Raw genomic sequence first — 27,815 nt, 5'->3', positions numbered from 1 at the left:
CTTCCTCTGGAGTCTTAAAGTTCAAAGGAGCAGAAGGAGCACGGTTGGCAATATAACAAGCTGTAGAGATAACTTCTGCCCAAAAGGCGTTTGTCAACCCAGCATTTGAAATCATGCAACGAGTCCTTTCCAAAAGAGTTCTATTCATTCTTTCTGCCACACCATTTTGCTGAGGTGTCATTCTCACAGTACGATGTCGAGCAATTCCTTCATTCTTACAAAATTCGTTGAATTCATCATTACAAAATTCCAAGCCATTATCAGTTCTAAGCCACTTAACCTGTGTTTCCTGCTTTCTTCTCAATCAAAATTTTCCATTGTTTGAAATTTAAGAAAACATCACTTTTATTTTTCAGGAAATAAACCCAAACTTTCCTTGAATAATCATCAATGAAAGTTAACATATACCTGGTACCACCTTTTGATGGGGTACGTGAAGGACCCCAAAGATCTGAATGAATGTAATCCAAAGTACCTTTTGTTCTATGAATCGCTGGAGATTTGAAGCTGACTCTTTTCTGCTTTCCGAACACACAATGTTCACAGAACTCTATATTTTCGGTACTTTGGCCACATAAGAGACCTCTTTTGCTGAGGATGGAAAGACCTTTTTCACTCATATACCCCAATCGCATATGCCATAATTTGGTGATGTCAGAATCTGATTTATTTGATATTGAAGCTGCAGCAGCACCTGTAACAGTAGATCTCAAAAGAGTATACAATGTACCAGATTTGTATGCTTTCATGATCACAAGAGTACCATGAGAAATTTTCAGAACTCCACCTTCAACTGTGTACTTGCACCCAAGAGATTCTAGAGTGCCCAAAGAGATGAGACTTTTCTTCAAGTCAGGAACATGTCTAACATCGGTGAGAGTTCTCACCACGCCATTGTGCATTTTGATTCGGACTGTACCTTTTTCAATAACTTTGCAGGCAGCATTGTTGCCCATCAAGATAACTCCACCTCCAATAGATTTATATGTGGTAAATAAATCCCGACTAGGACACATATGATAAGAACAACCCGAATCTAAAATCCACTCATTGTTAGATTTAAAACTATTATTAGTTGCTAAAAAAGTAGTTCCCTCAGTCTCATCAGCAGCTACACTTGCTTCGGCAGTGTCACTATTTTTGTGCTCATTTTTCTTTTCTGTATGCTTTTCTTTGTTTTTCAATTTAAAGCATTCAGAAATAATGTGACCTTTCTTATGACAATATTTGCACATGATATTTCCGTATCTGGATTTTGACCTTGATTTAGGTTTCTCACTACTTGAATCTTTCTTATTGGATCTACCTCTTATGAATAAGCCTTCCCCTTGGTTCCCACTAGTTTTTCCAGTAATATCTCTATCTATTTGTTCTTTTGATTTCAAAATAGATTTGATATCTTTATAAGAGATATTATCCTTTCTATAAAGCATAGTATCTCTTATATGTTTAAACGAATGGGGTAAGGAAACAAGCAATAACATAACTTGATCCTCATCTTTGATTTCAGCATCTATGTTACTTAAATCCATAAGAAGAGAATCAAAAGTATCAAGATAAGTAAGTATAGAGGTACCTTCAGCCATACGAAAAATGTAGAGTTTTTGCTTTAGGTAAAGCCTATTTTTTACTGTTCTTTTCATATATAGGGTTTTAAGCTTTTCCCATATGCCTTTGGCTGAACTTTCTGCTGCAATTTCATGCAAAACCTCATTTGAAAGATTTAAAATAATACCTGCTTTTTTCTTTTTGTCTATAACGGCAAACTCCTCGTCCGTCATTTTATCCGGCATCTTCTCTTTTCCTTGCAGTGCCAAATCTAATCCATCCTGAATTAGGATAGCTTCCATCTTTAATTGTCACGTTCGGAAGTTTGCACTTCGGTCAAATTTTTCAACATGAGACTTTGTTAGTCATTTTGGCTATTTAAACTAACCTGGTTAGATCTGGCTCTGATATCAATTTGTTAGGATCGGAAACCCGGGTAGTGAGAAATTTAGCCAAACAACGGTATAATGACAATAACAAAGATAATGAAAGTTGATAATAACGACAATTAAAGAATATAAAGAAGACACAAATTTAACGTGGTTCTGTCAAGGTGACCTACGTCCACAAGCGGAGATGAGCAATTTCACTATACCAACAAGAGTACAAAAGAGAGTACAAAATTAGAGTAAATACTCTAATTAATCCCAAATACCCCAAGAGAATAACCTCACAAGATCACTCCAAAGAAAGGGTTCACACAAGTGTTTCCCAACACTCACTCTCTTACAAAATACTCTATAATGAAATAAAGGAGGAGAAAGAAAGACAAGAGTGAAAAGCTCTTGAATTGGTGTGTTTGCAAATGAGGAGAAACTCCTCTATTTATAGCAAGAAATCCTTGGCCTAATAATGGATATTATGTCATGGCAAATGTCATAAAAATTTGGCCATATTACATTCTCATTTAGAGGAACTTGATCCTAAGACTTGTTTCCCTAAGCAGAACTATAAATAACGGGGTTAACAACCATTATAAGGGCATGAAATATTTTGCACACAAAAACTGTACTTCACTATTCTACACTGAATCTAAGTAATTTTATCATCGCTCTGACATTATCACTGTTCTTGCTTCAAGAAAGCCCGAGCTCAGACTCAGGCTTGTTATTTTTTTTATTTTCAATTGTTAATCTTATTTTTGTCTTATTTCTTTATCATTTTATAGATCAAATTGATTCGCTTGTCTATAAACCACATTACAAATTCAACTTTACCGTTTTACGAGTAAATATAACTCGTCCCACCAAAGCTTAGGCCGATGAAAATATATCACCTTATCTTTCTTGTATCTCTACTAAACTTCAAACTTTTAGATTCATACCCACTTCAATGATCATTAAACTTGACTGATTCGTTTTAACAATTCCTCGTCGACTTTGATTTTATCAAAGCCTTTGCTCTTTGGTGGGCACATCATAAAAATTACAAAATTATGATTGTCAACTTCGTCGACTTTAATTTTATTTTATCAAAGCCTTTGCTCCACTACAAGAAGGAGAGAATACAATGATATTTATTTAGTGACATTTGAAATAAATATTAGGGAAAAAAGTATTTCATGACATTTATAAAATAATGTCATAAAAACAACGATATTTGATACAAAATATCGTATAAACAATGACATTTATGAAATAATGTCATAAAAACAACGACATTTGATACAAAATGTCGTAAAAATAATGACATTTGATACAAAAATATCGTAATAATAATGACGCATGATATAAAATGTTATAAAAACGACATTTGATACAAAATGTCAAAATATTATGACTTTTATTTTAAGTGTCATATTAGTAGTTGCGACTATCAATATTCACATCTAATGTTGGAAATTTTATTATATTTTTTAATTGTTAAATAATTCTTTGTATAATAAAATAAGTCATTCTTTATATTTAATTAGTGATAGTAAATGTCGACAAAAAACTGGTTAAAAATATTGACATTTAACGATAATGCCAGAATAGTGTAAAAAAACGATAACGACCGAATAGCTTTTACTTTTGATTTTTAATCCCAATAAATAGAATTTAGTGACATTTAGAACTAAAAATGAAAATTAGGAACTCTTAATAAAGACCTCACTTTAATACTTTTCTCTCAAAACTCTAACAGCCTCTTGCCTTTCCTCAGGATTGTTCTTGGATTCCAAGGGAAAGTCCAGATGTCCATCTGCAAAGTCAAGAAAATATAGAATTGGGAAAGACATCAACAAGGTATTATGAATTTTAGGATTATTATCAACTTCTCATTTATTTATATTTTAACTAGTTACAGGGTCAACAAGTTTGGATTTATAGATCAGTGACATAGATTGTGAAACCTGGGCGGCAATCTATTTCAAGCTAAGGAAGGCCTCTGCTAGCCGATCAATCTGGAGAAGTTGGCCCCTTTCGATGTTTTTCCAGTGAATATGATGGTAAGTTCGATTATTATGGAAGACTTGGTTTCACAAAAACTCTCCAACACTATATCTAGAGATGGACGTGGGCAAGATTGAAAATGCTTGAAACCAAGTTTGGAGAAAGATCCTGCTGATTATCATTTTCCTTAGACTAAAGACGATCTTAACTTGTTTTTAGAGATGTATAAAAAAAAAGTTATATTTGCTTGAGAACAACTATGCATTGTTACTTAATTATACTTTGTTGTTGTTTACAAAAGGAATATGCAAAAGTGGTTACTTGTTTCATTTTTGTGGTATGTGATGTTCTCAAGTATCAAATACTAGTTATTTCATCACAAAGAATTTCATAATGTTTTAATATAAAAATTAAAAATAGAAAAACTATTGACAGGACATATTTTCCGATATTTCTATTTTATGTCGTAAGGAAGACGAGTCGAGAGTACATGTTATTGACATTTGATAAAATGTGATAAATCAAATGTCACTAATTATTCCCCGACACTAATTTAAATGTCAGAAAATTCCTGACATAGAAATTTTCGACATTTATTTTAAGTGTAAAATAAATATCGATTTTGTGACATTTATGTGATTAATAGCGACATTTATAAGTTGTCATAGCCTTGTTTTCTTGTAGTGAGCTCTTTGGTGGGCACATTATAAAAATTGCAAATTATGATTGTCAACTTCGTCTGAAATCTTTATCTACTCATACATCATTGTCATTCGCAATATAAGTAAAGGAAAATGAAATTCTATGAAAGTAGAAATTTTGTATCTCAATATCTCGGTCATTTTCTTCTTATTTCTATATATGAAACCCCTTTACTCAATTCATTCTTTTCCATTTTCCAAAACCATGAAGCATAAATAAGTTGGTGTGTTTTCTTTCCAACTCCCCTATTTATTATCCTTTGTGCTAATAATCTTGATTGATTTGAAAAATTGATACAAACCAGATGAAATAACTCACAGAAATAATTTTAATGATTATTTATTTTTTAACGTTGGTGCTCGTCAAGTTTGCGCATATCTTATACCATTATCTGCTACCTTCCACCTATACAAGTAATGAGTAACTCTTCCCAACAAAGCTCAGAATTTTTTTTTATCTCTATTGAGATTTAAACTTAAAAATTAGTTGAGTTGACTACTTTTTGGGCTGGCCGTTAGAGTTAGCCAAATTTTAAATTGTAATGGCAAAGTAATCACTAATCCGATTAAATTGACGTTTTGCCCCAACTAAAACACGGAACAAAACTCCAGCAAGCGATACTGGAGTTCAATTTTTTGACAAGTGAAACCCGAGTAACTTATGCTGAAATTCAAAATTTTGTTGAACTTTCAAACCCAGGAACGATTCCTAACTTTTGAACCTTTACTGGTGCAAAATCTAGGAATGATTCTTGATATTTAAACTTTACTAGAGCAAAATACAAGAATAATTCCTGATTTTTGAATTCCTATTGTACTTTAGTTTTGGACCTTTACTAGTGAAAAATTCAAAATCCATGAACGATTCCAATTTTTGAATCTTTACTAGTGCAAAATTCCGGAACAATTCATGATTTTTGAATTCACATTATATTTAAGCAATTTTTAACCTTTAAATACAAAATATATGATAGATTGCTGATTTTTGAACCTTTACTAGTGCAAAATCCAAAACATTCCATGAACGATTCATGATTTTTGAATTCACATTATGCTTCAACAATTTTTAACCTTCAAATACAAAATACAGGATAGATTACTGGTATTTGGACCGTTAACAGTGCAAAATTCACAACAATTCAAGAACAATTCATGATTTTTGAATTCATATTATATTTCAGCAATTTGTTACCTTTAAATCCAAAATCGGGGATAGATTACTAGCTTTTGAACCTTTTCAAGTGCAAAATCAAGGAAAATTTAGGAACGATTAATGGTTTTTGAATACATATTATACTTTAACATGCTGCTTCAGGTCATTCAAATTCCATGAACAAATCCTGGATTTTGAACTTGCTAATATTCAAAGTCTTAGAATGCTTTGGTATTTTAGATAGGGATATTTTTGTCCACTACTTTGCTAATGTACTATTTAAATATGTTAAACTAAGCCGACCTAAAATGTAGCTATATATATCAAAATTTTCACAATTTAAACACATTTTAAGATTTACACCCATTTAATTTACCATTGACATTCATTTTAATGATTCCTCGTCGACTTTGATTTTTTCAAAGCGTTTTGCTCTTTGGTTGGCACGTTATTAAAAAGAAATAAAACTACTATTGTCAACATCATCGAGATTATTATCTAGTCATGCCTCATTGTCATTCGCACTCTCACAAAAAGAAAACAAAATTGTAGTGAGATATTATGCTGAATATAATTGGTTGATGATTAATAAGAGAGAAATTCAAAAATAGTCAGATTTACGAGTGGTAATTGAAAAATAGTCACAATTTTAAAAGTAATCGAAATTTAGCCATTTTTTTGTAAAGATAAATTTGAATGAAAACACTGTTCAAAATCTGTAAAATATTCTCGCATAATATACTGGAGTTCGAATTTTTTACATGTGAACTTCCAGCATAATATACTGGAGTTCCAGCATAATATACTCGTCCAGCATAATATGCTGGAAGTTCATATACAAGGTGCTCCAATCTCCAGTATATTATGCTGGAACTTTTCCTCGTGTTGGAGTTCCAGCATAATGCTGGAAGTTCATACATAGGTGCACCAATCTCCAGTATATTATGCTGGAACTTTTCGTGTTGCAGCAAAATAGTGGCTATTTTTCAATGACTTTGCAAACGCTGACGATTTTTGAATTACCAATTCGAAAATTTGCTAGCCCGTGCTATTTTTATGAGAAACCTAACTTGAGCCCAATAGCTGATCTCAGGCCCATGCAGGGCTAGAGAGAGGAAAGGCATTTTTTTTCTAATTTATATCTAATCAATTTTAGTGGCTTGGCTAAGTGGGATAGCTTTGTTTTATAACCATTTGGTATTCACTGCTCACTATAATCCCGATTAATTCAATTTCGCTCTTTTTACCAAAAATTCTTCATCCTTAGGGATCGAACACACGACCTCATGTTAAAGATCTTGGGCAGAAGAAACCTATCTTATATTCCACTAAATTCCTTGATGGTAGGTCATTTGTTTTACGTAGTTCTATATATGAAACCCTTTGAATACGTTCTTTTACATTATCTTTCAAAACCATGCAGCATAAGCAAGTTCCTCTGTTTTCTTTCCAACTTCCTTGTTTCTTTTCTTTTGTGCTAATCTTGACATTAGCCACTGCTCAAATTATAATCATTTCTCCTCCTCCTCCTACCACCACTCCACCACCCACCAAAAGCCCACCACCACCTACCAACACCACCCCACCACCTACCAACACCACCACCCCCACAACCACCATAACGAAAGCTGCCAATATTACAAAACCAGGATGTCAAAAACAGTGCGGAAATCTTACAGTTCCATATCCATTTGGAATTGGTTTAGGATCAGATTGTGCCATAGACCCAAGTTTCGAAATCAACTGTGACACTAAAACAACAGGTTCTCCGATGCCACTTCTAGGGAACATCAAAGTCTATGACATCTCCGACTCTGAAATGCGCATATCAAGTGTCTTAAATCGGAGATGTTACTCATCTACTGGAGTTTTGATCCTAGATCAACCTGCGTGGATGACTTTAGGAAGCTCGAGTCCTTACAGTTTCTCTTCCCTGAACAGGTACTTAAGAATGTTAACATATACTATAATAATTAATAAATAACACATGGCAAATGGGCGAGTTAAATCAAACCTGAGCGAATCAAAATATGTCCAATCAATAAATGAGTCATGATCCGACCTACCCAAAGTTTGCTTAAGACAAATAACGAGTCATAACTTAGCACTCCAACAAGAACCTCCCTTCTATTCTATTTTACTTTTGGAAGAAAAAATGTGAAAAGAATATTGTACCTTTCTTAAATTATTAGCTTATTAGGTATGTTTGGATTTGGATTACAATTGACCTAATGGGATTGCACTACTTTGGCTTGTTTTGACCCAATAATTTGAGTTCAATCCGTTGAGTCAAGTAAACGAATTGGTAATTATCCGATCCGTTTGGGAACAATGAGTTGATTTTGCAATCTCTTTATGCAGATTCACTGTCGTTGGTTGTGATGAAGCTGCTATAATAGTTGGAGACGACTTCGCTAATGGCTGCCCCACTGTCTGTACTACCTCCGGTGATGTAATTGAGGGAAGATGTATGGGTGCTGGTTGCTGCCAAATAACAATGCCAAAAGGCTTGAAATATTTCAACACATCTATGCAAAGCTCGAAATTAAATCACACTGCTGTTTGGTCGTATAGTAAATGTGGCTACGCATTTCTTGGTGAGGCAAGTCGCTTCGAATTCAAGGGTTTACAGGATCTCAGTGATCTCAATTTTGTAAAGAAGATTAAGGATAATGTTCCCATTGTGCTAGATTGGGCTATCGGAAATCTTACTTGTGTTGAAGCACAAAAACAACACGATTATGCTTGCCTGGATAATAGCCAGTGTGTTGATTCTGACACTGACATTGGGGGCTACCGCTGCAGCTGTAACTCCGGATATGAAGGCAATCCATACATCGGTTCAGGCTGCCAAGGTAACACGATTTCTACTTTCACACAATGTTTTCAACTTCTTTTTGTTTTTGGCAAGTTTGTCTTTTTCTTTTTCAAGACTATTAATACTATTTCAATTTAGACGACACACTTTTATTATTAGTATTGGACTATATATATATATATATACATATTTTTACTTTTTCTTCAGTTGCGCCTTTTTCATTAAAGTTCACGCTTTAGTTGCGCTTAAAGCCCCAACGGCGCTTAAAGATTTTTTTACGCTTTACGCTTTTGGTCACCATAAACACTCCTATAACATTACTCAATTTCAGATACACCCCGATATTTATAAATTAAACACGTATGTACTATAAAAATCCTACACAAATATTAATATCCTTAGTGACGCGCTAAAGTTTCTAATTTCAAACCTAAAATAGTTTAGGAATGGACAAAGTTGCCCTTATCTCCATTCTCATCGACATACACACCCGCTCCATCCCTGGTAGCGTTAGAGGTGTCCTCTGTAACACGACTGAGTCTTTTTTCTACTAAAGTTTTTGGAATATGAGCAACACAATGTAATTTCTGCAGAGAGTGGATTCCCATCCTCGCAGTACTCTTCATATTTGCAATTCCTGATTATCTAGGCATGAGGCAACAAAATGTAACAGTTTGAAATTGCAACCGTATAATATTTTTAAGTGTACTACTATAATTTATTTCAAAAAAAAGAAATTAGTTGACTATTTTGAGGTGAATCGGTCTAGCAATGAGGTTGCCAACTACTTATTTATAAAGTATTGTTTAAAGATTCAAAGCTCTATAAATGTTGCTTAGCTTTAAAATATTTAAGCTATATGATAAAAATACGATTTAACATCAATTAGTCTCATCGTAAGTGGAAAAGACCAAGAAATAGTGGAAAAGAAATAACGCTATTTAAATAATCCTAGTTGCCAGTGAACAAAATAATGCTGGAACTTTCATTAAACGAATTCAGGTCTTACTTTAGGATATATATATTCACAGCTTCTGCAATTAAATATGTGAAAAAGAAAGATAAAAAGGACAAATTATTATTTTTTATCCACTAGCACAAGTAATGAATAACTTTGTCCATGAGACATTTGTGATAAATACAACAAAAACAGAGCAATTTGAATATATATATATATATATATATATATATATATATATATATATATATATATATATATATATATATATATATATATATGATCTTCATGATTTTCAATCCACTTCATTGACTGGCCGGCCACACTCAGGGGTGAATGTAGTGTTGAACCTAATTTTCGACGCGAGATAAAAATTTATATGTAAAAATTATTAAAAATTATAAAATAGTAGATATGAACCCATAACTTTAAAAATATAATGGGTTTAATGCTAAAAATCTTAAAGTTACCCATAAGATTTAAATCATGTATCCGCCTCCGGCCACACTCTTGGGTGCTGAAGCATCCGGATTAATATGACTATATGTTCTTTGTTTTGTACGCCAGATATTGATGAATGTGCAGATCCAAACACCAATTCGTGTGAAAAGATTTGCATAAATATGCCGGGGAGTTACAACTGTACCTGTCCAAAAGGATACAGCGGTGATGGCAGAAAGAATGGTCGTGGCTGTATTGCACCGAACTCGAACTCTGAATTCCCATGGATCAAATTTTCTGTAGGTAAGTTTCTCATATATTAAACTTGTCTTTACTTGCATATTGTAAATACAGTATTTTCTAAGTTATGAAATGACTAGAAAAGATGCAATTTTTGTTTTTAACTATTATTATGGCATCGGATATTTCACTACAGTAAAGGAGAGGGACAGAACAGGCAAACTGATAGCACACGATAAATATGAAAAAAGTCCACGCCTTTCTATATATTTTGCTATTTCCATCGTAGACCAACTTGAGTTTCTGTAGAACTATACTACTCCCTATGACACATTTCTATATTTAGTAACACTTTTAATTTAAAAAAATTTCTTTTATTCTTAATAAGATGATTTCTAGCCACATAAATTGCTATAGTTTGTGTAAAACACAAGTTTAAAATATCTTCATTTATTTCTTAAACTCCTCAGTCAAACACCTTCACATAAATTGAGATATATGGAGTATTTCTTTTGTGATTCATGCTCCATATAAGCGGTATTTTTGTTGCACTAGAATTTTTCATCTTCTATAAGAACCAAAAGTATTTGTATCATAGTTCTGACCTAGTCTTCTATAGCCAAGAATGATGTTGAGTAGCATAAACAAGGATTGCATAATTATTCGTTGTAAACAAACTTCAGTGGGAATATAATATTTTCTGTCTAAAAGTCAAATGCTTATCTTGTGAAATCACTATATATTTGAATTAGTTTTCAAAAAGAATAGATGAAAGTACAGCTCAATAGCTCATAACTTATAGGATAGTATATGTATAATATTTACAAGTTGTCAATATTCATGCATGCTTCTTTTCTTATATTGTTTACCCGAAAAATCGGATAATGTTAAATTTATGTATGATTCTAAGAATACGTAATACCTTTTGATATAAAGATAACAAAACAAGTATTTTGATTATGAGAATGACAATGATGAACAGAAAGAATGAATAAGATCCAGTAAAACAAGCACGAGGAGATATCTTTGTATATGAGAAAAGATCTTTTTGTTCCAATCTATACCGTGTATTCAGTGTGTCCATAACTTACAAGGATTTCCCCTTTTATAGTAGAGGATCATTACAACAAATAATAAAATAAAGCATATAGTGGAGGACCCATGATGATTTGTCTCTTCCTCGATTCCCGCCAAGATTCTCTCTCTTGGTGCGGTTGCAACGGCTCTTGTCTCTGAGCTCGATACTGGCTCGAACTCATTACTGGGTCGAGCCTTTCGGTCTTGGCTCGAGTTTGACCTTCGGGATGGGTGTCACGCATTTTCGACCTCAAAGCAGTGCCTTGCAGATCGATTCGGTCACGGGCTCGATAAGGTTATCGAGCCGATGCCTCGAGCAACCTTCGGACTCGAGGCTCGTTAGTACTGACTTCGGAGCTCACTCCCAAAATCTCACTCCGACTTCTTACCACTTGAACTCGATCGAACGTAGGAAGGCCGAAATCTATTTCGATCGTATACAGATAGTCCCCTCGTTTCTCACGAAGGATGCGGTGAGAATCGATGTGATTTTTGGTGGTTCGATCGGGTCATAAGCCGACGTTTTAACAGGGATCGATTATGACGTATGTGATAGTTGTCCCATCGATTTAGCCTTTCAAGGTATTTAATGCTTGTCAGATGGCGGTCGGCCACCTCTGATATTGAACCATCATGATGCGAGCCTATAAATAGCACTTCCATCTAACATTTACCACTTTTACACATTCACTCCCCCAAATTCTCTCATATTTTCTTTCTATCTCGTCGCTACCAGAGTTTTGGTATCGTCAATTTTTCACTTTCCTTTGTCTTTCTTCCTCTCATATCAATGGCCAAAACTTCAAAAACTGTACCTCGGAAGGAGAAAACTTCTTCTTCACGGCCGTCCAGTGACAAGGCGCCGGTGGAGCCGTCCACTTATGACTACGTTCCCGGCCCGTGTACTCTAAAGATCGATTTCAATGTTGATAATCCTTCGTCCGTCCTGGGTCGATGCGAGCATGTGTCGATGTATATGTGCTCTATAACGAAGGTTCATCTCGAGGCCGTTAGAAAAGACTGCAACTGGGTTCCGAGGTTGTGTTTCAAATTCCATCCCCTGAAGAGAGCGTCATCACCCATGTGGAGGGGTTTTTAAGTATTTACACTTATCCCTTCACATTGGGTACGGTCGACCCGGTGATCATTGATTTTTGCAAAAGATATCAGGTCACCCTCGGTCAAATTCATCCCTCTCTATGGTGTATAGTAATCCTACTTCGCTTCTTCTCCATCAAAGCCGAGGGGCTGGATTTTTCCGTGAATCACCTCATACGGTTGTATCAGCCTCAAATTTTTCGAGGATTAATCAGACTTCATCGTCATGCATTGAAGGCTTTGATGTCGAGCATCGACGAAGACAAGGATCGGGGTTGGATGGAGCGTTATATTCGGGTGAGGACCCGTGACCTTATTCCGGAAGAGAAGATATCGTTCCCCAAAGAATGGAATTTCGACCGTAAGTGATTCTCATAAGACGTTGCTTTTCGTATCCTTTCCCGATTTTTTCTGATGTCTCTTCCCGATATGCAGCTGCCCCTTGGATGCCACAAGCGGTGCCCGACCTCGAGGATTGGGTTCGGAAGTTAGTCTCGACTTCCTCTTATGCCGAACGCGCTTGGCGTGATTTGGCAAAAGGTATATGGGAGGCCAAGAACCATGGTAAGGTTTTACTTCTCGTTTCCTTTGAAGTGTTATTTGTGCTCCATTCGTTACCGATTTCCTTTCATGTAGGTGTAACCAAGGATGCCGCTTTGAGGCCTTTGAGCGGTGAAGAAGGAACCAAGTCCCCGGTCCCGAAACCGGGGAAAGATAATAAGCGAAAAGTTGCCTCTCGGTCCAAGTGAAAAATTGCTCTTCCGATTGACTCGGTCCAATGACTGAGAGAAGAAGAAGAAGGCGAAGAAGAAGAAGAAGAAGAAGAAGAAGAAGAAGAAGGAGGAGGAGGAGGAAGAGGAGGTGCCTCGGCTTTGGTGATCCGATCTGTGAGAGCTATTGAGGTCACCAAAGCTCCTGAGCCGAGGGCGGCTGAACCGATCGGGGTTGGCCCCGAGATCCCGAGTCTTGATCGGAATGCCCCGAGTGATTTGCTTGGGGTTATGATAGTGGGTTGTTCGCCTTCCCTTCCTACCTTTTCTAAGGAGGCGTTAAAGGAAGCTCGAGAATTGAAGACCCCCAATATGGGCGGAGGCTCTAGTGTAGGGGATCCCTTTCGGGATTGCTTTACTGGAGTCGAAGATGCCTCCGATATTGGGGACGCTTCTCTCCTACTAGAAAAGGCCCAACATTTCATTACTCGGGTAACAATTTTACTATACTTGGTTTCTTTGTTCTTTTTCGAATTTGACTCGTGCACTTTCTCTACTGTGTAGGCCATTAGTAGGTTTCAAGTCGACCTTAGCCAGTGTGAGGTCGAGCTTCAGAAGGTCTTGGGGGAGAGAGATGCCTTGCCGATTCTTTGCAGCCAAAATGACGAGGCTATAAAGGACCTCCAAGCAGATTTGGCTAAGGCTCGTGAAGAAGAGGCCGAACTTGATAAGCAGGTGAGCCTCATTATGTTAAGTATGGGTTTGACTCGACTGTGGAAGTTAACCCTTCGTTGTCTCAGCTGCAGCAAAAGGTTGAAAAGATCTAGTCACTTCGGGAAGAAGTCGATCAAATCAAAGCTGAATGTAATCGGTGGAAGGAGACTATCGACCGCCTGGCTGCAAAAAAAGAGACCATTTTGACCAACTTATTATCGGCCGATGTTCAGCTTTGAAACGTTAAGCAAAAGGGTTCGGCTCAAGCTAAGAGGATCGAGGATCTTGAAGCTCGGCTTGCTGAAGCCAAGGTGGAGGTTGAGTCATCGAAAATCTTGGTGGATAATTCCATTATCATGTATCGGGCTGATGCCGAGGCTGCTGAGATAGAGGCACGAGAGGCGGCGGATACTGCCGACACTCGAGCACATTGGATTGCCAAACTTGCTAAATGTAGGTCTCGGAGGGAGACCCTCGAGGAGATAAACTCTCGAGGTTTCGACCTTACTGAAGAAATAAAAAAGGCTAAAGACCTCAAAGCTGAAGCCTTGGCTTCTGATGGCGATGATGATGACGGTAGCAAGAGCAGATCCGAGGATGGGGGAGAGCCTGACAGAGAAGCAAACGCCCCTAAGGATGATCAGGAAGCTTAGTTCATAATTTTTTATGTTTGTAATCAATCATGTAGAAATTTTTGTATATAGACAACTTGGCCGATTTGTGAAGACTTTATACGTGCCTTACAAATGTTTTCACAAGGATCTTAACAATTCAATCAAATTTCGACTTCGTAGTCTCTATGATTGATTGTTCGAAGTGACGTAGCCCTTAGGCTTACTAGTTGAGTCAATGATTCGAACTTGAAGAAATATAATCCGTAGGCGTAATAGTCGAGTGAGTGCTTGCTTGAACTCGAAATGAAAGTAGCCCGCAGGCTTTAATCGTCGAGTGAATGATTCGAACTCGAAGTAATGTAACCCTTGGGCGTAATGGTCGAGTGAGTGCTTACTCGAACTCGAAATAAAAGTAGCCTGTAGGCTTTAATCGTCGAGTGAATGATTCGAACTCGAAGTAATGTAGCCCGTGGGCGTAATGGTTGAGTGAGTGCTTGCTCGAACTCGAAATAAAAGTAGCCCGTATGCTTTAGTCATCGAGTGAATGATTCGAACTCGAATTAATGTAGCCCGTGGGCGTAATGGTCGAGTTAGTGCTCGCTCGAACTCGAAATAAAAGTAGCCCATAGGCTTTAGTCGTCGAGTGAATGATTCGAACTCGAAGTAATGTATTCCGTGGGCCTAATGGTTGAATGAGTGATTGCTCGAACTCGAAATTAAAGTAGCCCGTAGGCTTTAATCGTCGAGTGGATGATTCGAACTCGAAGTAATGTAGCCCGTGGGTGTAATGGTCGAGTGAGTACTTGCTCGAACTCGAAATTAAAGTAGCCTGTAGGTTTTAATTGTCGAGTGGACGATTCGAACTCGAAGTAATATAGCCCGTGGGCGTAATGGTCGAGTGAGTGCTTGCTCGAACTCAAAATGGAAGTAGCCCGTAGGCTTTAGTCGTCGAGTGAATGATTCGAACTCGAAGTAACGTAGCTCGTGGGCGTAATGGTCGAGTTTGTCTTAATTCTGATTGCATAATAAATCTCCAAATAGAGGAATTTTTCTTGGATATAAGTCATTATACATGTGTTCATGTTTCGCATCTGGATTCGGGCCAACGACCCCGAAAGCACATTTTTCGGGGTTGAGCTTCATGTTGTATTTTCTCAAAATCTCGAACGTTTCCTGCAAATGGGCCAAATGGTCCTCTGCGCGCAGGGACTTAACTAGCATGTCATCAATATAAACTTCCATTGATTTACCTATTTATTCTTCGAACATTTTATTTACTAGGCGTTGGTAAGTAGCCCCCGCATTTTTTAGCCCGAAGGGCATCACATTATAACAATATGTTCCATATTTGGTGACAAATGAAGTTTTTTCCTGGTCCTACGGGTTCATCTGGATTTGATTATACCCGGAATAGGCATCGAGAAAAGTGAGGATCTCGTGGTCGGCCGTGGCATCGATCATGCGATCGATGTTGGGCAGCGGAAAGGAATCTTTGGGGCATGCTTTGTTCAAATCCTTATAGTACACACACATTCTAAGTTTGTTCCCTTTTTTAGGCACTACAACCACATTGGCTAACCATTCAGGATATTTCACCTCCCGAATGGACCCTATCTTGAGAAGCTTGGTTACCTCGTCCTTTATGAATGCGTGCTTTTCCTCGGACTGGGGTCTTATTTTTTGCTTCACCGGTCTAAACCTAGGGTCAAAGCTTAGCCGATGCATCATTATGTCTGGTGGGATCCGTGTTATATCTAAATGGGACCAGGCAAAACAATCAATGTTATCGATAAGAAATCAAACAAGTTTCTTCCTGAGTTTGGGGCTCAACCCCGTTCTCAGGTATACCTTTCGTTCGGGCCAGTGCTCGATTAGTATGACTTGCTCCAGTTCCTCAATTGTAGATTTGGTGGCATCAGAATCATAGGGGATCACGAAGGATCGAGGGATCCTCTGATCATCATCTTCTTCGATCTTCTGGTTATCTGGCTGGGTCGAAGCCGACGTCTGTGATTGCTATTTGGTGTTCCATTCTCCTTCTGAGCACGATCCCTTTATCGGCGAAGGCGAGGATATTGATTTTGCTTGCTCGACGGCTAACATTTCCTTTGCGGCCGGTTGTTCTCCGTACACTATTTTGACACCTCTCGATGTTCGAAATTTGAGGACCTGGTGTAGGGTTGAAGGTATAGCTCTCATGTTGTGGATCCATGGCCTTCCGAAAAGGGCATTGTATCTCATATCACCTTCGATCACGTGCAACTTTGTTTCCTAGATGGTTTTGGCCACGTTTATTGGTAGGAATATCTCGCAGGTGGTGGTTTCACATGCCATATTGAATCCGTTTAGAACCAGAGTTGCGGGCACGATCTGGTCCTGCAGGCCGAGCTGTTCTACGACTTTCAATCTGATGATGTTGGCCGAGCTACCTGGATCGATTAACACACGCTTAATTTTAGTTTTATTCATGAGTATGGATATTACCAGTGCATCGTTATGAGGTTGGACGACTCCTTCTGCATCTTCATCCTCGAAGGACAAAGTCCCCATGGGTGCATAATCTTGAGTCCGAGATTGCTTTTCCCTCACAATCGATGTTTTAGTGCGTTTAAGCACCGGTCTCTGAGGGGTATCGACGCCGCCAATGATCATGTGAATGATGTGCTGCGGTTCTTCTTGCTCATTTTGCTTGTCGAAATCCCTGTTTTTAAAATGGTTCTTCGCTCTATCACTCAGAAATTCTCGAAGGTGCCCTTTGTTAAATAAGCGGGCAACTTCCTCTCTTAGTTGCCTGCAATCTTCCGTTCTGTGGTCATAGGTGCCATGATATTCACACATTTGATTGGGATTCTTTTGGGCAGGATCGGTTTGCATGGGTCGAGGCCATTTAGTGTCTTTGATGCATCTGATAGCCGACACGATGGCGGATGCACCAACGCTGAAGTTATATTCTGATAATCGAGGTGCTTCTATAGGATCGACATATTTATCAAAGCCTCTCTTGCTCATAAGTCCCCGAGAAATTTTCCCTCGATCAATCCTTCGATTGTTCCGAACTGTATTGCGTGATGAACCGTTGTTCATCCGATCTGCGACGTACGGTTGATATCGGTCTCTGTTTGACCTTTGTTCTCTATCGATCTCCCTTTGGTTTTTAGTAGCTGTCCTGTTCTGATGCACGGGTCCATACGGGGCTCCCAACTGATCATCCTCGACCCAAATCTTCGATTGATATCGGTTGTGTATATCTGCCCAAGTTATTGCTGGATACTCGATCAAATTTTGTTTCAGCCGACGTGATGCTGTCAAACTTAGCTCCTTCAACCCTTGGGTGAAGGCTTGTATGGCCCAATCGTCTGTGACCGGTGGCAATTCCATGCGTTCCTTTTGAAATCGGGATACGAATTCCCTCAGCGTTTCATTACCCCTTTGCTTTACTTTGAAGAGGTCTGACTTCCTTGTTGCAACCTTTATGGCACCAGCATGTGCCTTTACGAACGAATCTGCTAACATGGCAAAAGAATCGATGGAATTTGGTGGTAAATTGTAATACCATATCATTGCTCCCTTCGAGAGGGTCTCCCCAAACTTTTTCAACAACACGGATTCGATCTCATCGTCCTCCAAATCGTTACCTTTGATGGCACATATGTAAGAGGTGACATGTTCGTTAGGATCGGTCGTACCGTTATATTTGGGAATTTCGGGCATACAGAATGTTTTGGGGATTAGTTTTGGTGCCGCACTCGAGGGAAAAGCCTTTTGTATGAATTTTTTCGAATCAAGCCCTTTTATCAGTGGAGCCCCCAGGATTTGATCGACCATGGCATTGTATGTTTCCACTCTCTTGTCATTGGCTTCGACTCGTTTTGTGAGTTCCTCGAGCAATTTAGTAATTTCGGGAGTGGTCCCAGATTCTTGCTCGTTTGATTTCACTATGGCGGGCTCCGTTCTGGAGGTGATTTCTCAAAGCGGATTGGAATCCGGCCTGCTTTGTATATGAGTTTGGCTCTGTAACCTAGCTATCGCAACTTGTTGGGTTTGTAGCATCTCGAAGATCATACGCAAGCTGGCCCCGATTTCCCCCGCGTTATGGGTGTCTCGGGCTACGGATCGAGTACCGCCCTGAATGCTTCTTTCCGGTTCATAACGCTGATTCGCCTCCAGAGGTATTTGTGAATTGACATCTAATGGTACTTCGGCTCGAATTTGGGTACTTCGATTCGAGCCTAAGTGCCATCGTCAACTGGCCTTCCGGCCCCGGGTGACAAGTTGTTGGTTTCATCTTGAAGGCCGACTTCGTGGTCGATAGGTAAAGCCATTGCTGATTTGAGTTTGTAGGTTGGTGTGTACTGTAGATTTATACCAAACAATCACTGTTATCCTTATCCCCACGGTGGGCGCCAAACTGTTTACCCGAAAAATTGGATAATGTTAAATTTATGTATGGTTTTAAGGATACGTAATACCCTTTGATATAAAGATAACAATACAAGTATTTTGATTATGAGAATGACAATGATGAACAGAAAGAATGAATAAGATCCAGTAAAACAAGCACAATGAGATATCTTTGTATATGAGAAAAGATCTTTTTGTTCCAATCTATACCGTATATTCAGTGTGTCCATAGCTTACAAGGATTCCCCCTTTTATAGTAGAGGGTCATTACAAAAAATAATAAAATAAAGCATATAGTGGAGGACCCATGATGATTTGTCTCTTCCTCGATTCCCGCCAAGATTCTCTCTCTTGGTGCGGTTGCAACGACTCTTGTCTGTGAGCTCGATACTGGCTCGAACTCGTTACTAGGTCGAGCCCTTCGGTCTTGGCTCGCGTTCGACCTTCGGGATGGGCGTCGCGCATTTCCGACCTCGAAGCAGTGCCTTGCGGATCGATTCGGTCATGGGCTCGATAAGGTTATCGAGTCGATGCCTCGAGCAACCTTCGGCCTCGAGGCTCGTTAGTACTGACTTCGGAGCTCACTCCCAAAATCTCACTCCGACTTCTTACCACTTGAACTCGATCGAACGTAAAAAGGCCAAAATCTATTTCAACCGCATACATATATCATGAAGCCCCCTCATCGCTTTACGTCTTTAATCCATCTTTAATCCATCCGAATAGCTTAAATCTCACTCTTTCTATTACAAATAAAGAAGGGTTAAATGTTTTCTTATAAACAACACAGGTATGGGAGTTGGTTTTGTGTCCCTAGTGGTTGGGACAACTTGGCTCTATTTCAGCATCAAGAAAAGAAACCTCATTAAACTTCGGGAGAAATTCTTCCAGCAAAATGGTGGTTTGCTCTTGAAACAACGAATCTCTTCTAACGAGGGTGGAGTGGAAGCAACCAAAATTTTTACTGCTGAAGAGTTGAAGAAGGCTACAAACAACTATGCCAATGATAGAATTCTTGGTCGTGGTGGAAATGGAATTGTCTATAAAGGTATACTACATGATAATCGCATAGTTGCAATTAAGAAATCTAAGTTTGTGGACGAGGATCAGGTTGAACAATTCATCAATGAGGTACTTATTCTTACTCAAGTCAATCACAGAAACGTTGTGAGACTCTTTGGATGTTGTTTGGAAGCTGAAGTTCCTTTACTGGTCTATGAATATGTATCTCATGGGACTCTTTATGAGCATATCCATAACCAAAATGGAGCTCCTTGGTTATCTTGGCAAAATCGGTTAAGAGTTGCTACTGAGATAGCAAGTGCACTTGCTTACCTTCATTCATCCGCGTTAATGCCCATAATTCACAGAGATGTCAAGTCTGCTAATTTATTATTGGATGATGTTTACACTGCAAAAGTGGCAGATTTTGGAGCTTCAAGATTAATTCCACTTGATCAAACACATCTTGCTACATTGGTTCAAGGGACATTAGGTTATTTGGATCCTGAATATTTCCGCACTAGTCAATTGACTGAGAAAAGTGATGTTTATAGTTTTGGAGTAGTTCTTGCGGAACTTTTGACAGGAATAAAGCCTATTTCTAGGGACAAAAATAACGAGGACAAAAATTTGGCGGAGTATTTTGTTTTGTCCATGAGAAAGAATCAATTGTTTCAAATTCTTGATCGCAGAGTGGTAAGAGAAGGAAGCCTCGAGCAACTTCAAAAGGTAGCTGAGTTAGTGAAGAATTGCCTTCACTTGCACGGAGAAAATAGGCCTACGATGAAAGAAGTAGCAATGGAACTTGAAAGTTTAAGAAAGTTTACCAAAAATAACCCTTGGTCTAATGCAGAGAATGAAGATGAATCATCAGATCTTTATACAATTCAATTTGACTCTAATACAAGTATCAACAACTTATCTGGACAATACAATTCCAACTCCAACACAAATAGAACTAGCAATTTTTCCGGACAATATAGTGCGGATAGTTCTTCATTTATATTTAATAGAAATATCCCGCGCTGATCCAAACCAGAAGGCTAAAATATGATGATTGATGAAGATTTTCTGCAGTTGTACGTTCTTTCCTTCTTGTCTTTATTCAATGTTGAATTTTCTGATGTAATATGTTTGATTTTTGATTTGTTTTTTTCTCTTGAGAGTCAAAGTCCGACTAAACTTGTTAATCAAATGTGTTGTTTCTCATTTTTATATGAGAAAAAATTGTTGTTTATGGTATCTTTGTATATCATTTTAATTATTTATTGAAAACTAAATTGATTTATGTTCGATTTAGGAATACAAAGATGTGTTTGCTTGATCTAATTAAGGTCTCTCAGTTTAGGGTAACTCCTTTTCAGTTTATCATTTGTTACAGGCTTACAGCAATTCATCAACTTAATTGGTGTCTGCTCTTACAGAGTTGATGCAGTTTACAATAACCAAGAGGCAAGAGCATAGAAAGCAGGACGACAAAGTTGTTTTCTTGACAACATTTTAGCTAGGAAAGTGAGGAGAAATATAAATGTACAACAATAGTATAAAAAACAAACTTTCTCATAATAAAACGACAACAACAATAACAACAACAAAAACCTAGTAAAATCTCACAAGTGGGGCCTAAGGAGGGTAGTGAGTATGAAGATCTTACCCCTACCCACCCGGAGGAATAGAGAGGTTGTTTCCGATAGACTCTCGGCTCAAGAAGATGAAAAGAGACAATAAATCCGTTACAACAACAGAAACCAGAAAAATAATATCAGCATCATAAAAGACAGAAAATAGATGAAAAAGTAATAACAATAACCAGTAATAATGACACAAAAAACTATTATTATCTCATAATAAAACGAGAAACAATATATTTAAAAGCTAGCTTCAGTAGGAATTTGACTCTCAAGGCAATAGAATCCTTGACGGAAAAGTTTTCTATGCAAACCAAAATTCAAAGAGAAAGGTACAAATTAAAAGCAAAAAAAATTACATCAGAAAATTCAACATTGAAGAAAGACGAGAAGGAAAGAACGTACAACTGCAGAAAATCTTCATCAATCATCATATTGCCCTTCTGTTTTGGATCAATGGGATATTTGTATTCGGAGTACTATACATCAATGAAGAACTATCCGAACTATATTGTCCAGAAAAGTTGCTGCTATTTGTGTTGGAGTTGGAACTATATTGTCCAGAGAAATTGTCGATACCCGTATTAGAGTCAATTGGAATTGTATAAAGATCTGATACTTCATCTTCATTCTCTTCATGTCCATGTCCGTTAGGCCAAGGGTTATTTTTGGTGAACTTTCTTAAACTTTCAAGTTCCATTGCTACTTCTTTCATCGTAGGCCTATTTTCTCCGTGCAAGTGAAGGCAACTCTTCACAAGTTCAGCCACCTTTTGAAGTTGCTCGAGGCTTCCTTCCCTTACTACTCTGCGATCAAGAATTTGAAACAATTGATTCTTTCTCATGGACAAAACAAAATATTCTGCCAAATTTTTGTCCTCGTCATTTCTGTCCCTCGAAATAGGTTTCATTCCTGTCAAAAGTTCTGCAAGGACTACTCCGAAACTATAAACATCACTTTTCTCTGTCAGTTGACTTGTGCGAAAATATTCAGGATCCAAGTACCCTAATGTCCCTTGAACCAATGTAGCGAGATGTGTTTGATCAAGAGGGATTAATCTGGAAGCTCCAAAATCTGCCACTTTCGCAGTGTAAACATCATCCAATAATAAGTTGGCAGACTTGACATCTCTGTGAATTATAGGCATTGCCGCGGATGAATGAAGATAAGCAAGTGCACTTGCTGTCTCAGTAGCAACTCTTAGCCGATTTTGCCAAGATAACCAAGGCGCTCCATTTTGGTTGTGGATATGCTCGTAAAGAGTTCCATGAGATACATATTCATAAACCAATAAAGGAACTGCAGCTTCCAAGCAACATCCAAAGAGTCTCACTACGTTTCTGTGGTTGACTTGAGTAAGAATAAGTACCTCATTGATGAACTGTTCAACTTGATCCTCGTCCACAAACTTAGATTTTTTAATCGCAACTATGCGATTATCAGGTAAAATACCTTTATAGACAATTCCATTTCCACCCCGACCAAGAATTCTATCATTCGCATAGTTGTTTGTAGCCTTCTTCAACTCTTCAGCGGTAAAAATTTTGGTTGCTTCCACACCACCCTCGTCAGAAGAGATCCGTTGTTTCAATAGCAAACCACCATTTTGCTGGAAGAATTTTTCCCGAAGTTTAATGAGTTTTCTTTTCTTGATGCTGAAATAGAGCCAAGTTGTCCCAACCACTAGGGACATAAAACCAACTCCCATACCTGTGTTTGTATAAAAAAATTAAAATTAAATCCCTCTTTATTGCAATTAGAAAGAGCGGGGATTTTAGCAATTTGGACTGATTAAAGCTTCATGATCTAAGAGAATGGACATGTATGCTCCTTTACTGTGTGGTATCAGTTTGGCTGTTCTGTCTCTTTCTTTAATTCTTTTTATATTTCTTTTAGTTACTGGGACGGGTCACAGGTGTGTCTAAAGATTAGCGAAATATCCAACGACATCCTAATCAATAGTTACTAAAGAAGAAAATTGCATCTTTCCTAGTCATTCCCTAACTTTGAAAATACTATGTATCACATGTGAGTAGAGACGAGTTTAATTTCTGGGAAACTTACCTACAGAAAACTTAATCCATGGGAATTCAGAGTTCGAGCTTGGCGCAATACAGCCACGACCATTTTTTTTGCCATCACCGGTGTATCCTTCTGGACAAGAACAATTGTAACTCCCCGGCGTGTTTATGCAAATAGTTTCACATGAATTTGCATTTGGATCTGCACATTCATCAATATCTGACATGCAAAACACAGAAAATAAAGTCATATTTATCGCTGACGATTTGTCTTTTTTTATCTGTTTTTCTTTTTACACATTTACTAGCAAAAGTTGTCTAGAAAGACGTGAAATTGTTGAACGAATAATTCCAGCATTATTTTGTGCACTTATGGCAACTAGGACTATTTAATTAAGCTTGGCAACTAGGAACATTTAAACAGCTCTCAGATCTTGTTAAATGTGTTTTGCTCTGCCTTGCTCCTTTTCAATGTATCTTGACCTTTTCCACTTAAGATAACGAAACAAGTTGATGTTAAACCATATTCTTTATCATGTTTAAGGTACTAAATTATATGTACCTTGGAATCTTTAAACATTACTCTATGAAATAAGTTACTAACTAACAACCTCACTGCTAGACCAATGCAACTCAAAATAGTTTATTCAATTAAAATTACAGCGGCGTTGTCTCTCATGCATAAAGTCCTACTTATCTATAACATTATTAATATTCCATATATTTTCGTATAAGCTAGTAACAAATTACTATAAGCTGATGAAGAACAATTCGAATTCAACTTTTAAAAGTATTAAGTGAGATTTTAAAAAATAGAGGGGATCAAACTACCTCCTCCCCCACAAAAGAAAGAAAAAACAAAAAAGTAGAAAAATAGAAAGGAAAAAAAAAAGACTCGGCAATTTATATCTATTAAGTCAAACTTTGGTAAGAGGGATGAATTACTTATAAGCTAAGTTGGTCGGACTCGGGTGTGGATATCCGATACGGGTACAGATCCGAGAGTCGAATTCGGCAAAATCTAAATTTTAAGATTCGTGGGGTGCGGATCCGGAATTCCGGATATGGATATGATTGCTCGGATTCGGCTAAGAAAATTCATAATTATAAAAATATTCTAAATTTTTATAGAAGCAACGAATATGAGACAAAAGGACTATAATATTGAAGGTATGTCATTTCCCATATTTAAATTTGTTTTATCTTTTATTTGAGAAATCAAAATCTCAAATTTCCCCCCAAATTTGTCTATGGAATCCAGTCAAAGTATCTGAAGTTGGTTGACAATCCCAAACTTATCTCGCACCCACACCCGTCCCAGTGTCGTGTTAAGACGAGTTCGTCATAAATAATAAAGAGTTAGTGCAACTTAGGTGATAAGTCCAATCCAGGTTTGAACCCAAAGAGCAAACATAGAACTGCTACCTTAATACAAAAAAGAGTAATACTATTTTCTTATTAGTCCGTTCAGAAAACAACGCACTTTAATTTCTAAAGTCAGGAAAAATTTAACTTGAACATCCCATTTTGTATAGTGACAAACTTTTATAGCCATACAAATTTATGACATGCTTAAAAGTTTAAAACTTTTCATGTCCACACGAAAGTCATGACATATTTAAGACCACAAGTTTAAAAAAAGTTTTCATTTCATTCTTAAGTTCCGTAATCAATAAAACGATATCATATAAATTGAAATAGAAGAAATATCTACTAAGTCAAACTTCAATGAAAGGGATGTATTAGGGATTACTAAGCTTCACCTCCAATGTCACGTCAGGTCCAGGTTTGAATCGAAAGAGCAAATTGAGAACTACTATTGATTTTCTAGTAAAAAAAAAAACAATTCTTCTATAAGCAAAAAGGAAGTTCAAACATGTGAGAAATCAAGTTACCTAGGCAGCCAGAGCCAATGTATGGATTGCCTTGGTATCCGGAGTTACAGTTGCACCTATAACCACCAAGGCCAGTATCAGAATCAACGCAGCGACTATTTTCCAGGCAAGCATAATCGTTGCGTTTCTGTGCTTCAACACAAGTTAGATTTCCAATAGCCCAATCTAGCACAATGGGAACATTATCCATAATCTTCTTAACAAAATTAACATCACTGAGATCCTGTACACCCCTGAATTCGAAGCGACTCGCCTCACCAAGAAATGCATAGCCACATGGATTAAACGACCAAGATCCGCTGTGATTTTTCGTGCTTATCATAGACGTATTGAAATATTTCAAGCCTTTTGGTATTGTTATTTGGCAGCAACCAAAACCCATACATTTTCCTTCAACTACTTCCCTTGAGCTACTACAGAGAGCGGGGCAACCATTAGCGAAGTTACGTCCATTTATTATACCACCATCATCACAACCAACCACAGTGAATCTGCCCAGGTGAATTTACAATCAGTAAGTTTAGATGTAAACAGATGGCCAAATCAACTCATTTTTAGTAATCCTATCAATTTAAAACGGGTTGATTGATAGCATTTTTGTTGGCTTGATCCACTGGATTTCAATCTAATTTAATTTGGGTCAAAACGAGTTAAACTAGTATAACCCCACATGTCAAACTGCAATCCAAATTTAGACATACAAAATCAGATTTGAGATTGAAAATTATGTAAACATAGGAAGAATATAAACTACCCCTCTATTTCAATTTATGTGAACTTATTTTGACTGAGCATAAAATTTATAAAAGAAATGATTTTTTTTTAAAACTTGTGGCTCTAAACAAGTTATAATATTTGTGTGACTATAAAGTGGAGAGTAATAATTTAAGAGAAAACATTGGTTTTCTTTTCACCTTTTCTTTCAAAACAAAAAAATTAAAAAACGATGGGAGGTTGGATCATGTTAGACGGGTTAGCTTATGACCCATTATGTTTTTGACGCATCTTAATTCACCAATTTAGGCTCTCGTTTGGCCATAGATTTTAGTTTATTTTTTCAATTTTTTTAAAAAAATTGATTGTTTATGAAATATGATCATGTTTTGAGGAAAAAAACTTCAAAAATTTTCAAATTCTCAAAAATTGGTGTAGGATAGTTTTTGGGTGAATTTTTTTTTTTCCCACTCACAAAACTTCTAACTTTTTTCAAATAAAATGCATGTCCAAACACAACTTTAATATTCAAAAATTATTTTTCAACACAACTTTAAAAACTCTTTTTTCAAGTTTCAATCAAATCTATGTCCAAATGGTAGCTAGGTCTAAGCTAACTTCGATTGATTGAGCATGGCATATTTACTGATTTGACCCATTTATACCCGCCCAAGTTCAAATGAACGAGTCCATTTGCCACATATGAGCATTTTAAAAACAATCATGGTGCATATATATGATTGGAGCAGAAAACTATAGGTTCAGTTCTGGATAGGCCTACTACCTGTTGAGAGAAGAGAAACTGTAAGGACTTGATCTTCCTAAATTCATCCAAGCAAGATCATCTTGAAGCAAAGCTCCTGTTGATGAGAAACACTTCATATTTATGGTATTTGATATTCGCATTTCAGCATCTGAGATGTCGTAGACTTGGATGTTCCATATGAAGGGTGTTTGAGAACCTGTTGCATTTGTGACACAGTTGATCTCGAAACTTGCGTCTAAGGCACAACCAGATCCTAAGCCAATCCCAAATGGATATGGAACTGTAAGATTTCCACACTGTTTCGGACATCCTGGTTTTGTGATGTTAACAGCTTTGGTGATTGTGGTGGTCGGAGAGGTGGTGTTGGTTGGCGGCGAAGTGGTGTTGGTGGGTGGAGAAGTGGCGGGACTGGTGGTGGGAGGAGGAGGAGAAGGGGTGTTAGTGGTGGTAAATTGGGCGGTGGCTAATGTCGAGATTAGCAAAAAGAAAAAGAAACAGGGAAGTTGGAAAGAAATCTGAGCAACTTGCTTTTGCTGCATGGTTGTGGGAGATATAATAACGTAAAAGAACGTATTGAGTAACGGGTATCATATATAGAACTAAGAAGAAAATGGCTTACCAACTAAAATTTGTGATAAAGTATTCATTTATTTTTAAGAAAGGTTTGGGGCTCTAATTATGGAGTCGCTTCGGTTAAGGAGTACTTTACCTCTTAATATGGGATATTTCGATGCAAATCCGAACGTAGTTGGTATATCGAGTGGGAAACCAAAAAAAGAAAAGAAGAAGAAAATGACTTTAGATACTGAGATGCAAAGTTGAGTGGTTATTATTCCCTCTGTACATTTTTAGTTATTTATTTTAATTTTGCACTCTTTTTAAGAAAAAAATAAATGAAGCATGTATTTTATAATTTTACCTATAATAATGATAGCATTTTCAAA

At 37.3% G+C, this 27,815-nt stretch overlaps 2 protein-coding genes across 2 annotated transcripts; one reads left to right on the top strand and one right to left on the bottom strand.

Moving 5' to 3' along the window:
- The first annotated feature begins 7,191 nt into the window (after positions 1-7,191).
- LOC107776028 (wall-associated receptor kinase 2-like) lies at positions 7,192-21,523 on the top strand. The gene is made up of 4 exons (XM_016595835.2): positions 7,192-7,715; positions 8,136-8,629; positions 10,118-10,294; positions 19,636-21,523. The coding sequence occupies exons 1-4, from the start codon at positions 7,192-7,194 to the stop codon at positions 20,874-20,876; spliced, it is 2,436 nt and encodes an 811-aa protein (XP_016451321.1). The 3' UTR covers positions 20,877-21,523.
- Positions 21,524-21,663: 140 nt separating this feature from the next.
- On the bottom strand, positions 21,664-27,533 carry LOC107776033 (wall-associated receptor kinase 2-like). The gene is made up of 4 exons (XM_016595846.2): positions 26,890-27,533; positions 25,392-25,882; positions 23,540-23,716; positions 21,664-23,185 (listed from the first exon to the last, which is right to left on the bottom strand). Exons 1-4 carry the CDS (start codon positions 27,408-27,410, stop codon positions 21,906-21,908), a joined length of 2,469 nt encoding a protein of 822 aa, XP_016451332.1. The 5' UTR covers positions 27,411-27,533; the 3' UTR covers positions 21,664-21,905.
- Positions 27,534-27,815: the final 282 nt, after the last annotated feature.

This window comes from Nicotiana tabacum, chromosome 2, assembly GCF_000715075.1.
Source record: "Nicotiana tabacum cultivar K326 chromosome 2, ASM71507v2, whole genome shotgun sequence".
Classification (NCBI taxonomy): Eukaryota; Viridiplantae; Streptophyta; class Magnoliopsida; order Solanales; family Solanaceae; genus Nicotiana; species Nicotiana tabacum.
This window is presented reverse-complemented; position numbering and strand designations above follow the sequence as displayed.